This window comes from Montipora foliosa, chromosome 2 (assembly GCF_036669935.1).
Source record: "Montipora foliosa isolate CH-2021 chromosome 2, ASM3666993v2, whole genome shotgun sequence".
Taxonomy (NCBI): Eukaryota; Metazoa; Cnidaria; class Anthozoa; order Scleractinia; family Acroporidae; genus Montipora; species Montipora foliosa.
This window is the reverse complement of record NC_090870.1, coordinates 51812073-51827021: the sequence shown is the minus strand read 5'-3', so window position 1 is coordinate 51827021 and position 14949 is coordinate 51812073. Positions and strand designations below refer to the sequence as shown.

At 37.6% G+C, this 14949-nt stretch overlaps 1 protein-coding gene across 1 annotated transcript in view; it reads right to left on the bottom strand.

The window, feature by feature from the left end:
- LOC137993508 (protein O-mannosyl-transferase 1-like) overlaps positions 1–13781 on the bottom strand; it is a 26438-nt gene extending 12657 nt beyond the window's left edge. The window contains exons 1-13 of the mRNA XM_068839416.1: positions 13577–13781; positions 12338–12504; positions 9404–9507; positions 8257–8307; positions 7938–8023; positions 5651–5714; positions 4802–4910; positions 4590–4655; positions 4110–4203; positions 3464–3619; positions 1895–1931; positions 1541–1724; positions 808–900 (exon numbers count right to left, since the gene is read on the bottom strand). Coding sequence (XP_068695517.1) covers positions 808–900; positions 1541–1724; positions 1895–1931; positions 3464–3619; positions 4110–4203; positions 4590–4655; positions 4802–4910; positions 5651–5714; positions 7938–8023; positions 8257–8307; positions 9404–9507; positions 12338–12504; positions 13577–13675 — 1310 coding nt within the window. The 5' untranslated portion in view covers positions 13676–13781. The remainder of the gene's footprint in view (positions 1–807; positions 901–1540; positions 1725–1894; positions 1932–3463; positions 3620–4109; positions 4204–4589; positions 4656–4801; positions 4911–5650; positions 5715–7937; positions 8024–8256; positions 8308–9403; positions 9508–12337; positions 12505–13576) is intronic.
- Positions 13782–14949: the final 1168 nt, after the last annotated feature.

The following is a 14949-nucleotide window of genomic DNA, read 5'->3' as shown; positions in this document are numbered from 1 at the left end:
CTTGGAGGACGCGAGCATATGACGATGAATTTTCAACTTTTCTCTCCAAACATCCACACCATTCACAATAGCAATCATCTTAATCGAAAATGGTTATACGCACTTTCCATGCCGAAGTACTTTGCGTAAATTAGGGAGCTTAAGATTTTACGACGGCGACGGCAACAGCAATGGCTCAAAACAATGATATCGTTGGTTACAAGAGCATGAATCATCGTCGATGAAATGATATATGAAATGGATCATATATGAACTACGGATATGAAATCAGCTTCACTTGATAAATTATCATGCTGCACGTGCAGCACGGATTTTAGGACGAATTCTTGCGGTACTCTGCATAAGGACGACGTGAAATTACCAAATTTGAGGTTTTGATGACAACGTGAGCATGCACCAGAGAATTTTCTGTTCTCTATTTTCACTTTGTAATTGCTCGTACCAATTTATTTTTAGGATACTTGGCCCAAATTGTAAGAAGTGAAGGTGATAAAATAACCGGGAAAGAATTATGATAAAGCAAAGTGATATTTTGAGGTGACGTTTTCCTTGAAGTCGCCGTCGTAGATCTTAAGGTCCCTATTCGCGAAATTATAAAAATAATATTTTTAGACAACGTTCTCGAAGCCATCATCGTCGTCGTCCTTGCGTAAGTTCTCTATTGTAAGTTACCGGGCCGTCGTGATTTAAAAAGAGATAACTAGTCGCCCACAGTTCTTAAATGTGGCAATAGTGTTTTACAATAAAATACCACACAAATAACAGTGAATCATATATGTTGCAGCTTTTTTTTTCTGAAGCGCTTACCTGTTTAAGGCTCTACCAGTCACCCCATGGACAATCTGAATGATATCTCCATTGTGTACAGGTCTTGGTGGATAATCAATTGTAAGGGATTCTCTGAAAGTAAATGGTATTTTTTCTCTCAGAAAACACAAGCAATACAGAACCAAAGGGGAAAAAACAAATGCTTGATGTGAAAGTCTTTTCCACCAATTTTAAGTAGCTTCCAGGGCCTTTAGAACAAATCTTTAAAATAAGGAGTTTGCAGAAGCTAAAATTCCAACAATCACACACTCAATGCTGCAGTCTTTTAAGTTCGTTACCATATAAATAAATGAATAACTAAATTAATTAATTAATTTATAGTCAATTAATTCACATGTTGTTGGCTTGTGGCCCCAGATGTATTTTTTCAGTCCTCGGTCGTTGCCTTCATTTCACGTATCATTGTCTCGGATACTGGAAAAAAAATTCCTCTGGCACCAAGGGTACTTTAAAACCAGATTCTGCCTTCCCCCAGTGATACGTATGTCTAGAAATGCCCCTAATTAAATAAGGTGTCTGAGGGCATGCCAAATGCCTCATTTCAAAAGCAAAATTAATGATTGCATTTAGATGACTTCATGTTGTCATTGTCAAAATGAATTTTAGTTTTAGGTTTCAAAGAATCTGTCTTAATTATTTTCGATTTAGGGAAAAATGCAGCCAGCTCTTCTGAGTGAACTGGCCAACACTCTTTGTGGAAACACTGGATTACCTGTTTGGATCTTTGATGATCCACCAGTTATTAACATCCTTAAAGCCATAACATGTGACCTGTTGCTGTGCTGAGCTGCCACGCCCATCAGGATACTTGACAGGATATGTGTGTTCGTGAGAATGTAGCCAGCACTGCTTCCCAAATGTGTTCCTTAGTGTGACTTGTGATCCATACGCCACCTCTAAAATGAGACAAATTTGGCAGCTGAAATTCTTGTGGCTGAGAAATTACTGGGACACTACCAAGGTGAGTATACTCAATTAAAAACTGAAGATATGACATGAAGATATTGTTAAAATACTGTACAGTCGTGTAGTACTTTCAAACAGATCTGCTGAAATAAAAACTTACTCTCTGCTTGTCCATGGGTAATTTTAGCCAATCCTCCCTAGAAAAAGTAACAGTTGAGGTAAATCATGTTTAGATTACACACTTTCTTAACATTATTAAAAAAACTACACTTACATTGTAAATGTGTATTTAACTGATATTACTTTAAACATACAGGTCATTAATCTGTAATCACATATATGGCAGTGGTGGTGCTTCCAAAGAGAGATACAGTGTCCATGACCATTCCCTGCCAGCAGAGGTCTCTCTTCTTTTGTGTTCTCTGGGCTGACAAGTGCACTGAGGAAAAAAGACCTCAGACATGGGTTGAAACTCGCTGCGTTGAGCATGTTCATGTTGGAATGCATGGGACATGGCAGCCTCAAGTCACAGTCCGCAAACATACCATGGGGCATGTTGTTTGAAGAGTGCGAGAAAACTTGCTGGCCTTTAATTATTAGTTTATAGATATACATCAATAATCAATCCTCTTGTAATCTGTATGGTTAATTTGTTAAACTAAGTGTTCTTGTGTTAACTCGCTGTCTTTTAATAGGTGCAGTGCTGGAAATAACAGTCCGTCATCGGACATTGTCCGACCAAATTTTGAAAATATCCAGCCAATTTCACATTATGATCAGACACGATGACCGAACATCTCACCAGCACATCTTCAGTTATCTTCTTCAAGGTTTTGACGGTCAATAAATTATGTCCAGTACAATTTGTCAAATGTCCGACCAAAAGGAAGAAAGGAAAGGACATATGTCCTGTGAATAAAGAAAAATTATTTCCAGCCCTGAGCTGTGTTCTTGTATTTGGCTTGCCCGGCCCTGATTAGCTTTTTCTAGCTATTTACGGGGTAAGCCATCCACTAACTATATAATTATATTTAGCTAAATAAAGTTGTTGTTGTAGAGTGTCATCGGCAGAGGTCTCATTTCCCGCACTCATCAGCCCAGCAGACACACAAAAAAAAGAGACCACCACTAACAGGGGACCACGACCTTTATTCGACGAATCAAACCTCTACATAACTACATTAAATTTTATATAATTGAGAGAAACAGAGAGAATAAGAAAAAACACAGTAAATGACTACTTCTGGAATTTTTAGAATTTTTGTTTAAATTCCCACAGATGTTTTGGAAATTAAAATAAAAACAATGTCCTGTTGTTTTTTTTTTTTGGCTGTTTTGCAGCTGATATTTGATAATTATCATATACAAAAAACTCTGTTTCCTCTGGGCGGTGCCATTTGTTAAATGAGAAACAAAGAAATATTTGAGTCTTTAAATAATCAAATTAGTGAAGTCAGATGCTTACCTGTGTCTTGTTCGATACACAGGTGATACAAATTTATTTATATCTATCAAAATCTTCTTGACACAGCAAATTAGTTATTTACATGTAAATTATACAATAATGAAGTTAAAATCTCACAGGTTTCTCTGCATTGTAATAAGTGGACATGACACCTCTACTGACTCTGCCTCTACTAAACCCAACTGGGATTACAAAGAAGAAATAAGAGACCCGTAACAATATTATTTCTGCTCGTTGCTGACTGGTTATGCTGTAGCATAATACCTCAAGACTTGCTTGGAAAGCACTGGACATCATGTCATCATGAGGCCCACTCTTGTGTAAAATTGTCAACATCACAAAAAACTGAAGTAAATACAGTATGCCAGGAAAAATGACAAGACAGATCCCCCTGCCAACAACGTGCTTGGTTAGCTCTCTCTGCAATAATGAAATTTGAATCAGTGCATTAGAAATCATACTTTTTTCAAGCATTACTGCAAGAAAGACAAAGACAATAAAGTGATCAAGAAAAACAACCAAAGGAAACAGAAAGCAAAAATTCAACTTTCTAGATTTCAAGGTGGGTGGGTACTGGCTAGGAGTCGGTAAAAGCTGAGGCTTGCATTCCAGACCACGTTCATTCAGCCCTCCAATAATTTGTTCCATGTTCCATGTGGGACAAGCATTTTAAAGCAATCGCACAGTCAGTTCATGGTATGATGTCATCATGAGAAATAATGTATGAATGGAAATTAGTTTGATATTTTTCATAATGGTTTTGCTCAAAGTTAACATTCATTTTGAAACAGAGGCAAGCAACAACTCAGAAATGGGCTCTTAGTCTTCTTTTGATTCTTTCTGCTAAAGGAATGACAAGCAAAAGGTTACAGTTGTACATAAATGGTTATTGCATAATTACTGGACATACCGATGGAAGTGAGTGATCCCCAATGAGTTTCCACAGGTCGCGGCCAGTTAAAAATCCAATAGTAAAGAATGTAAAGATTCCAGTGTATTTGGTGCTACAAAAAGTAGAAATCATACCATGGAATATAGGAAATCAATTTGGGCAGTTTGGGAGTCAATAGAACACACTTGATTATTTTATTTAACCAATTTTTTGAAATTCCAGTTCTCTAGCTTAGTTTAAACAATACAAATCAAAATAATGTAATCTCTTTACTTTCTTCATAAATGAAGAATTCAGCATTTCTTATTCACCTATTTAGTTGAATTCAATATGTCACATTAGTTGTAAACAAGTTTGCAAATCTCACTACATTCTGTTGATTTCTTGTTTTCCTACAGCACTAATAGTTGGTTTGCCTCTAGATACTGTATTTAAAATCACTTTTAAAGTACACAATTACATAGCTTATACAATTCTTTGAGAATTTAATTATTTTACCTGTAAGCACCCAAGACAGCAATGCCAGTTAATGCTAGCCAGATCCACCATTTTTGGGTAAATGGTCTATGGAGAATAAAACAGAATTTAATACAGCTTATATTCTTGCTTGTGAAAGACAGGTACACTGTAATTGCAAAACTGTCGATTGATAAAAAACCTTGGACTTATCAGTAGCAATGAGAGATGATTGAGAACTAACGTACACATACCTTTTGGATTCTTTACGAAATTTAAGATAACAGAGTAATGATGCTGTCGTAAAAAACACCAGAAGGCCATCCAACATGATAAGTCTACCGTGCACTATAAACATGTTATCTATAATAAAAAAGGAGCAAAACAGAGAACCAGCTGTTAGAAAATCATTCTTCAAGTGAAGCTATGATCCTCGCAGTTATGAAAATTGTTAAAATTGCGAGATAACTGCAAGGATCATAGCTTCACTTGATTTCCTATCTGCAGTTCAATATATGATTCATTTCATATATCATTTCGTTCATTAAATTCATTCTTACAAGTCATCAAAGTTCTTTAGTTTGTATGACCAACTGGGGTGAATCTGAGGAATAATGCTTTAAATGTTCTATTTTACGAAGGCGGGTGCTACGGGAACTAACTTTAACCCTAACCCTAACCTGGATCCTCCACTTACCAACAAAATCTGAACTGAAAAGGCTCTCCAAATTCTTAATCTTTCTTCCCTAAGTTGTTAAATTTAATATAACGTACATTTTGTGCTTGAAATACCCTGCTTAGCTGAGGTTCCCTTAATTTCCGTCCTTTGCAAGAAGGAAGGGATACTTCTGTATGGAACTCCCCTATGTTCTGTGTCACATCTTCCGCAATTGGGCAGGTGTTAAAATTCAAACTGGTTATAGCAGGTTTTAAACTGGTTAAGAGTTAAATTAGATGTCCAAAGTTCTGGACGATAACGAGGAGATGCATGCTTTCCTTCTAACTGAAGAGGAAATCAAGGAAAGTTCTGCCAAGCAGGGTTTGAAAAGACTTGGGCTTGAAAAGACTACTAATAACAGATTTACGCAAAGGAAATATCTTACCAAAAGTTGCTAAGAAGCCACCTAAAGCAGCAGCCCAGTGAGAAAAACCCAGCTCAAGGATTATCTGCAAAAGGAAAGCATATCCAATTATGTCAAGCCTTCACTTTTTTAATATACACTATACGGGAAAATTTAAAGGAGCAATGTCATGCAATGACATGCGCAGTATTTCTCACATACAGAAATTTGCTTTTTCTGTTTATTAGTATAGACTTAATACAGCTTTTAAAAACCAACAAAATATATATTTATCTACTATCGATGATCTTGAATGGAGAATAGCAAATGTTTATACTCAAACGATGATGTGGTGGTCTCTGACATTTAAGCCACTAGTACAATGTAGCTAGAAATGAGCCGTGATGATGCACTTTGATCCACGTTTATAGCAGTGAAACAGCTTACACTTCAATTACGCCACATGTCAAATTTCTCATAAATTCACGGTTTAAAAAGTTTCTCTTCATTGTAGATTTTGTATTGGTACTTTGAATGCACTGCTTTCCTTTCTTGAGAAGAATGAACCACTATTTGCGCATGGGGTGTTTGCAATTCTGCATGCGACTGTGGTTTCCACATTGTCTGCACCTCACCAAACTTGCAAACAAGTTTGAAAAGTTTAGGCTCAAATTTCCAGTTTTAATTAAAAAACCTGGCGAATGTGCGTCCTTGACAGTGCCCCTTTACCCAATCACTTCTCAGGTGCCCCAGGAATGCCCCTAGTTGACAAGTAAAATTTGTTATAAGAACGCTTCTAACAATGTTGGATACTCATAAAACATTGTTGGAAACATGTCACTTAAGTCACAATGATGGCATATGTCACCTAATGATGGCATATGTATTGGTTTTGCAATACAATATTGTTGAAAGGGAAGCTACACGCTTCAACGTTTGTTGGAGAAAACGTTTGATCGAAATCAAGACAATCTTCCAACAAAAAACGTGGAACAAATGTCATCAAACATTCATGCTACCCGTCAATGTTTGAACAGGTAGCCAGGGCTTTAGACAGAGTAAAATTTGTTAACTCTGACTCTCAGGAGTCAATGGTTAAGGGCCGGGAGTGTTAATTAAGCCAGCGGTTTCAATAAAAATTGAACTTGGCGGCTGGTAAGTTTAACTGAGATAAAGACTAGGAGCGACTGCAGTCAACTGTTGTCAGTGGTTTTGTTACATTTGTACATGAGTTGAATTCCTTGTGCTTTGGGTTGTAGTGTGGCAGGAAGAAGGGGCAGTTTGTGTGGAGTGTTTAGCGTTTTTTCCCTCCCTTTGCCCCTCCTACTTCCCACTGTTTATCAGTGTCTGTTGTCACCGGGGTGTGGGGGCTCACGGCTGGTTTGTCAGGTTTTGCCAGCCATCGGTGCAGTCTCCATCTTGGAGCTGGTTGCCAATAGTGGAGGCTCCAGGATGTCTCAGGCACCCAACCTGCACTTAGCGACACAGTTGTTAAACTAGTAAGAGCAACTGACTGTATCAACAAGGGGAGTTGTCTGGGAGCATGCCATTTTTCAAAGTTGTCATTGTCAAAATGAGTTTTAATCTTCCATTAAAAAAAAAAACATGATGGTAAATCTATCGATAAATAGTGAGGATATCACGCTGTTTCGGTCAAAGATGGGACCATTGCTTTTATTTAACAAAACTGGTTCTTAACCCATTGATTCCTGGGCGTGAGACTTCAAAGATTTCACTCTGTCTAATACCAATTTGAAACGACTTTACTCGTCAACTGGGAGTGTCCTAGACTGTTTGAAGTTTCAACGGGTCAAGCCTTGACAACACAGCTACTGTACAAAGTGTGCTAAATAAAATAAAGGATTATTCATATATCCTATATAGCATCCAGTTATTATAAATAATAATAATTTAACTGAATGCAATATAGAATATAAAATTTTATGTAATGTTCATTTGATCTGTGGCACTTGATATACACGAGAGTTGTAGATCATCACAGTTTAAAGCATCAACTTAAGCAGTTGTGCCTGGATTTTTTTCAAGCTTTCATTGCAACTGCTGGAGTCGCTGCTTTAAACTATGATGATCTCTAGTTCTTGATCAATACAATTTCATTGAAACTCTTGCTTAAGCCTTGACTATTACCTGGTATTATTAACATAGCTATAAAATGTGTGAATGAAGGAACATAGCCTCATCTAAACACTCGGGGAGTATTTACATACTCTCACCTAAACACAGCTACATTGACCAATAAGAGTGTGAATACTATCCTAATTACCGGTATTTTATAAAAGTTGATCATGCTCACAGTCAACAATAATACCTGATATATGATGGGCACCACAAGACTGCCAAGAAATGCCGAGACAAACCGTAAATTCCATACAAGCTGCTCATATTCTCCAAGATCTGATACAAAGGGAAAGAGGATAGTCATCATTTAGGGATAAACTTAGAAAAAAAGCAATAATGGAATAAGATGAATAAAATTCCGTAACAGAGGCCCCCCTAAAAAAACATGCAAACTAATGCTAACATGACTGCAATCCTGAAATGTTATTCGATCATTCCATCTGGTATGTGCTTTCCTAATTATGTAATTCAATTTCGCCACGGGAAAACCAAGACAAGCTTTAAAATACCTTGACCAATATCAGCAAATGAAAACTGACCATCATACTCGGAAACGTACGCTGAAAAAAAAAAAGGTTCAAATCAATTTAATTGCAAAAAGAAGCATTCCACAAAAATATTAAACATACATGTATATAATGACAAGGTAATTCTAATATATTTCATAAATATAATCACTTCCTCAAGGAAAACTTATTAATAAGTCAATAAAGTTCCTAGACAGCCAACAGGGCTTTCTAATTTTGCTTTCAGTGTACCATAGGCAAGATAAATAGCTATGGAAACAACAACATACTGGTGTACAGCTTTTCTCTCTCTGCCATAAAATCACTAAAAGAAAGCTGTGCAATGTAGAGGTACATGAACATTAATTAAGCCATTCACTTCTAGTGTTGAGACTTTTACTCGACAAAAGGGCGTGGTTTAGAAATCAACGGGTTAACAATCCCTACATCCACTGCGTGGTGGCCTCATGGTCAGTGTTCTTGACTCCGGATTGAGTGGTCTGGGTTCGGGTCCTGGCCGGGGACATTGTGTTGTGTTCTTGGGCAAGACACTTTACTCTCATGGTGCCTCTCTCCACCCAGGTGTTAATAAATGGGTACCGGTGAATTTAATGCTGGGGGTTACCCTGCGATGGACTAGCATCCCATCCAGGGGGGAGTAGAAATACTCCTAGTCGCTTCATGCTACAGAAACCGGAGATAAGCGCCGGCCTGGTGGGCCTTCTAGGCTCGTAGCAGACTTAACGTTACATCCACCTAAAAACTGTGTCGCCTTTAACCCATGGACTCCTGGGAGTGAGACTTCATAGAACTTACTGTCTTATGCCAGACGATTTTACTGGTACTTGTCAATGGAGTGCAGTTTAGGAGTCAATGGGTTAACAACCCCAGGCCTACATTCAACCCAAATGCAAACTACCCGGTATGTCCCCTTTTAAAGATTGGGTGATTACAAGAGAAATACAAATTTATTTACCTAAGTAAGCGTCACTAAAAGATCAAGAATGTTAATAATAAATAATATTATTTAGATAGGTCAATAACAACATTAATTTTTTTTTCAAAAGATCAGTCATAACATTAATTTTTAGATATTTCCAAGCTAAAAGAATCTCTTTGTAAGCTGTTTTTACATGTAGCTCTTTGTTACCTGTTAGTGCAAAAAGAAGTTTTCCTAATGGTGGATGGAAGTCAAAAAAGAACTGATTCCTCATGAAGAAATTTGTAAACTGGCCAAAATGCACTTCATCAAATCTGCAAAGGAAGAATAAGAGCTTCTCCAGTTCAAAAACAGATTTATGCTTGTCTTAACATGCAAATAGAATAAACCTAAGGCACACTGTCTGAGTGTATCTTGGTGACAGCAACCACGCAGTACAGTTGACTGCTGTTCTTTACTCCCAAATTTATATATCATTTTCAAAAATCTTAGGACAAATTCTCTAACACAACCAGGTTAACCCATTCATGCCTCAAACGCCCTAGGACATAACCCCTCCCCCCTCCCCCCCCCGCCCCCTTCCACTAAAAAGTAAAATTGTCTCCAAGTGGCCATGTAATATTCTATTTATTATACAGTACCGCTCAGAAATACGTTAACCAAAATATGCGCATAATACGCGTATGTGCGTATAACCATACGCGTATATGCGTATACAGATATACGCGTCTGCCTCATTAGCTTGCTTATTGTTCTAAACAATACACGTAGCTTGACAGCAATACAATAGTACATGACATACTACATGACGAAGACGCACTTTCACAAACAGCTGTCGTGTTCGGAATACAAACCCACGCAAGGATGTTTATTTCATCGATAAACATGCAGTTCGGGTTCAGAGTTATTTTATTCACACTATTAAAAGAGAAAATAATATACACATAAATACAGAATTAAAGTAATGTTTACAAAGATGCAAGTAAGCTATAATAAGGGTTATGGGTTACAAGAGAGTGTGGCGACCAAAGTAGTGAGTACTTTCGAGTTGGCGCTCATCGTGCTCACCTTCTTAAGGATAGACAAAGCTTAAATACGGGACCTAAATCTGGCTGTTGGGTTGATTCCGGCGCTAGTGTTCGTTGCAGTTCTTGGAAATTGTTTGATTGACCGCGCCTGTGATGCATAAACGAATACTATACTCGTTGCTTTTAAAGTTCATGGTGTTGCGTTTGCTGTCACGACTTTGTGCGTCCATGCGTCGGCATTTGTTTACTCTCAATTCTATTTGAATATCTTCAATAAAACAAGATGGTGTGTTGTCATTTTCTTTGAATTTCACTAACTTGATTGAGCGCTGCAGTTTATGGGATCAGTAAAAAATTAAAGGCCGGTTCACACGGTGCGACTTGTCGGCCCGATTCTGTTGCTGCAACAGATTTTTTTACGTCGGGCCGATTTTCTTCAAAGCCACCGCCAAAAATCGGGCCGACAAGTCGCACCGTATAAACCGGCTACATTCCCTTCCAGACATAAAAAACAGTTTTTTTAAAAGTGGTTAGAATGAAATCTTTCAAGCTCTATTGAAAAGATTAGATTATGGTGAAATTACAACATAATAAGTCGTGTAGCATTATTTATCTTTGTTTTAGCTTAACAATTAAGTGGACATCAGAAATTTCTTTAAAATGCGACGTTATTTTCTAGGAATTAAAAATTTTCCTTCTTCTTGGCGTTGATGAGCTTTCACAGATTTCTCGTACCCTGCGATCAGGCATTCTTTTTGTCCTGAGAGCGAAAGACGGCGACAGCGTAGGTATAAAACAAAAGAGGCAAAATTATTTTCATGGCGTGACTGATTTCTGAACAATCGGATCAATTTCAAACTGTGAATATTATTTTTCACTCCCAATTTCACCGTGTGAATTTTTACCCTTAACTTCATGCCGTGAAAGTTTTCACCGATCATTCACCGATCATTAGTTTCACGCCAAGAGTGAAAGTTTCTTTAAGTAGAGTTACCACGGCGTATTCACGCTGTGAAAATTGAAATTCATGCACCGCGACCGTGAAAAAATTTCACGGTTTTCAATGAAATCCATAAACCCCCTTTTTGCATGAAGGGCCACAAATGATACACATATTTAAATGCCAAACTTAAGACACATTTTTCTTTACATTCTGATTCATAAACATTGAATTACTTTTACTTGTTATCCAGTAAATTCACGATGCGAAGCAACTTGCGCGTTTGTAACATGATAGCTTTTGGAGTATGTAAATTTTCTGTTATCGGCTCGTGGCTTTATTCAGATCCAAAAGTGCTTTGTTTTACACAACAATGCAACACAAAGGAAATTTATGGTACTGAATAACAAAGGAAAAGCAGACGCGCATGTATATGCATTCATACGTGTATGAATATACGCGTATGCGCGTATACATATACGCGTATGAACATACGCGTATGTGCGTATACACTGCGTATGCACAGTTAACGTATTTCTGAGCGGTACTGTATAAACACCAATGAAATACTAAATCAATTCATGAAAGGCATCGAAAGGTGCGATTTTTATAGCATAACCATAGCAACAGTGATCTTTTCACGTGCGAAGATAACATGCATGTTGTCTTCAGGCGTGAAGATATCATGTTTTTGCACGAAAGCTCACTTGGTATTTCATTGTTGTTTAATTTATTATAATAAATGCTGGTTTATCAACTGAGTTGATATGGTATATTGACCACCCTTAAATGAAACGCAAGGTTTCAAATTCCTTTACAGCGCTCAATTTTAACTCACTTGATAAACCCACTTCTGTTTAACTCATTGACCCATCCCCTGGGAGTGAGACTTAAGTAACAGATTTTACTCTGTCCAACACCAGATGATTTTACTGTCTTGTCAACTTGGTTAAATACCTAACCTCTGCAAAATGACAGAGTTTGTGGTCTTCTGGGAGAATGATGAAAGCTTAAGCCTTTGTTTGAAATAATGTTTTAAAACGTACACACTATTCGAATGAAGTACAATGTTGTCCCATTTAACAGCGTTGAGAAGAGTCTGTAGTATTATTATTAAGAAGCACCTAGGGTCTCAAATGCTTATTCTGGATGAAAGATGTGCAAGTGAATGCTTACATGACATGTTTTGGAGTAGTGAGCTTCCACATTCTTGTACCAAATGACAAACCAACTAAAATGAGCCACAAGAAATTAAGTTCTACATTCATGGTGAGTGGTGGGATGTCACTATCTCTTGGCTTTGATTGTGACTGCTTTTCCTCTGCTCTCTGCAAATATATATCCTGAAAAGAATCATAACGAGTTATAATAGAGTCTATACAGCCTGAAATGTAAAAAAGGGACCATCACAAGCCATGCAAGATAAGTTATGCCCTAGTTATCTGAAATGCATTCATAAAAGTCTTTGTAAATTGACATACCAAGACATAACAACACAAAAACATGGCCTTTGACATGCTGCAAGGATTATTTCCTCAAATCCTTTGGTGTGGTAATGACAATATACTTATGGTATGGATGCACATGGATTACTCTTTGGCCAAAATGAGTGCTTAAGTAAGATTTCTTAGTTTCCTTTTTTGTTACGGAAATAATTATATCAGAATAGAATTTGGAAACTTCAGATGGGTAATCTGATAGCATCTATTTGCTTTGTGTCAGCTGAAAGTCTACCATTGTTTTTCTGGGGAAGCCACAACCTGGACAACCAGACCTGAGAAAGAGGATGGGGAGCTATTGTTCACTTACACTGTAGATTCAATTAACAATCAACGATTTCATCATGAAATATTGAAAGCACAACTCTAATAAAACACAACACTTAAATTGTCAAGAGAAAGACCATCAGTTATCTGCAATGAACCTGAGGATTCAGAATACACTTTTACTCTATCAGTGGACAAAGCACCTGTTCATCAAAACAGGGCACTGCCTAAAGCAATAACAACCGTGCATGTCGTGGTAAGATCTCATTTCATGTCTGCATCGATAGTACCAGATACACGATTATCAACACTATGAAAGGGAAAAACTCGCTGATACAGGTACTAAAAGCTTCGATGGACAAAAATATAAATCAGTAAGCCCGCAGAACAAATTAGACACAATATGAAAACAAAATTGGCCAAATTACAAGCTTTTCGAATTTTAAGGCTTCTGTGTCAAGCCCTATATATGAACTTGTAAGCGTGTTATAGGACTTGAACAACAATAAAAAAAACATTGAAAACAGCCGGAACTTGGAAAACTACGACGCACAGTATGCAAAAATGATTTGTCCAAACGAACGATAACCTCATATAAAAAAATGCACACGGAATTGGTAAGCTCGAAATATTAACTTTATCAACTTACCTGTGCGAGACCGTTGGCAGTTCTGCTTGATTTGCGTTTCTCATCGAGGGAGATTAGCTCAACCTTGTCGTCATCAGACTTTGCCAACTCATACGACATTGTTTTTAACTGATTGCTATGGATAATTGGGAGTCTGGAAAAAATGCATGCTTAATTGCGCTTTTAATTAATATACTTGCACCCGCTGTCGTTGTCAATACGCTTGGGCCCGCTTGGGCTTAGTAGCCGCGCAATGAAATGTACCACAGCAGAACCAATCTACAAATTTCACTACCGTCAGTCAATAGCAAAGACTGATTTTATATTTTCCTTCTCTTTTGAGCTGCCTGTGACTGTGATCTCCCGGTTTGTATTAAATTCACTTGGGTAAAGCCTGGTTTCCATATGATCTGCAACGCTCGGCGACGATCGTGTCGCAGATAGGTCTGCGCTACGTCGCAAACATATGGAAACATTTGTCCCTGGCGTCTGCGGCGATTTGCGGCACACGGTCTAGCATGGATGATGGGGAAAGTTGAATCTAGTTCTACTTTCCCGACCATTACGACGCTTCCGACTAAGACAATTTTTAATGGAAACATGTGTCTTAGATGATTTGTGTCCTATCGGTGACACACTATTGTTCGCCTTGAAACACGTCCAATATTATCAGACTTGATTTCATTTAGTCATATTATTTTATTCTATAGTCTTGATGTATTCATAATTTGTGTTTATATTTATCTGTGTATATTGTACATTTATTTTAGTATTGTATTTATTTATGTCAGGGACACCTGGGAGAACAGATTGCTGAAGGTGCTTTCTGGTTAAATAAAGCTCATTATTATTATTATTATGAAGACAAGTAAGTGCGCGCCTTTTTCTCCTCGCTTCGCAGAGGATTTGTGGTACGCTTGTCTGCGATCGCTTCAGATTTAAATGGAAACATTTACCTGCGGTGTTTGCGATCGTCGGCGATAAGACCGACGCAGACAGCTTCCGATCGTCGCAGACCGTTGCAAATCATATGGAAACCAGGCTTTAAAATCAGATTGCTGTCCGAAAGACGCATGGCAACCTACAGAACGGGCCTTCGTAAAACATGCCGAATGTGTGATTTCCAGTATTATTGTTTTGGCTTCACTGATAAAACAAATTAATATGTTAAACTCGCAACTTTTAATAAGTTGGTTTGTGAAAATTATCCCACTCTCAAACTGCTCATATTTTTCCATTATATTCCTTCATTTGCATCATGAATTTTCCATTCATTTGATAGAACTTTTGATGTCACATGCAAACTATTTTGCAATGCAGGTCTTCAAAAACAGAAACAAAGAGCAGATTGTGTCCCTGCAAATGCTTTACGGTTGGTTTTGCTTGTTTTAGTT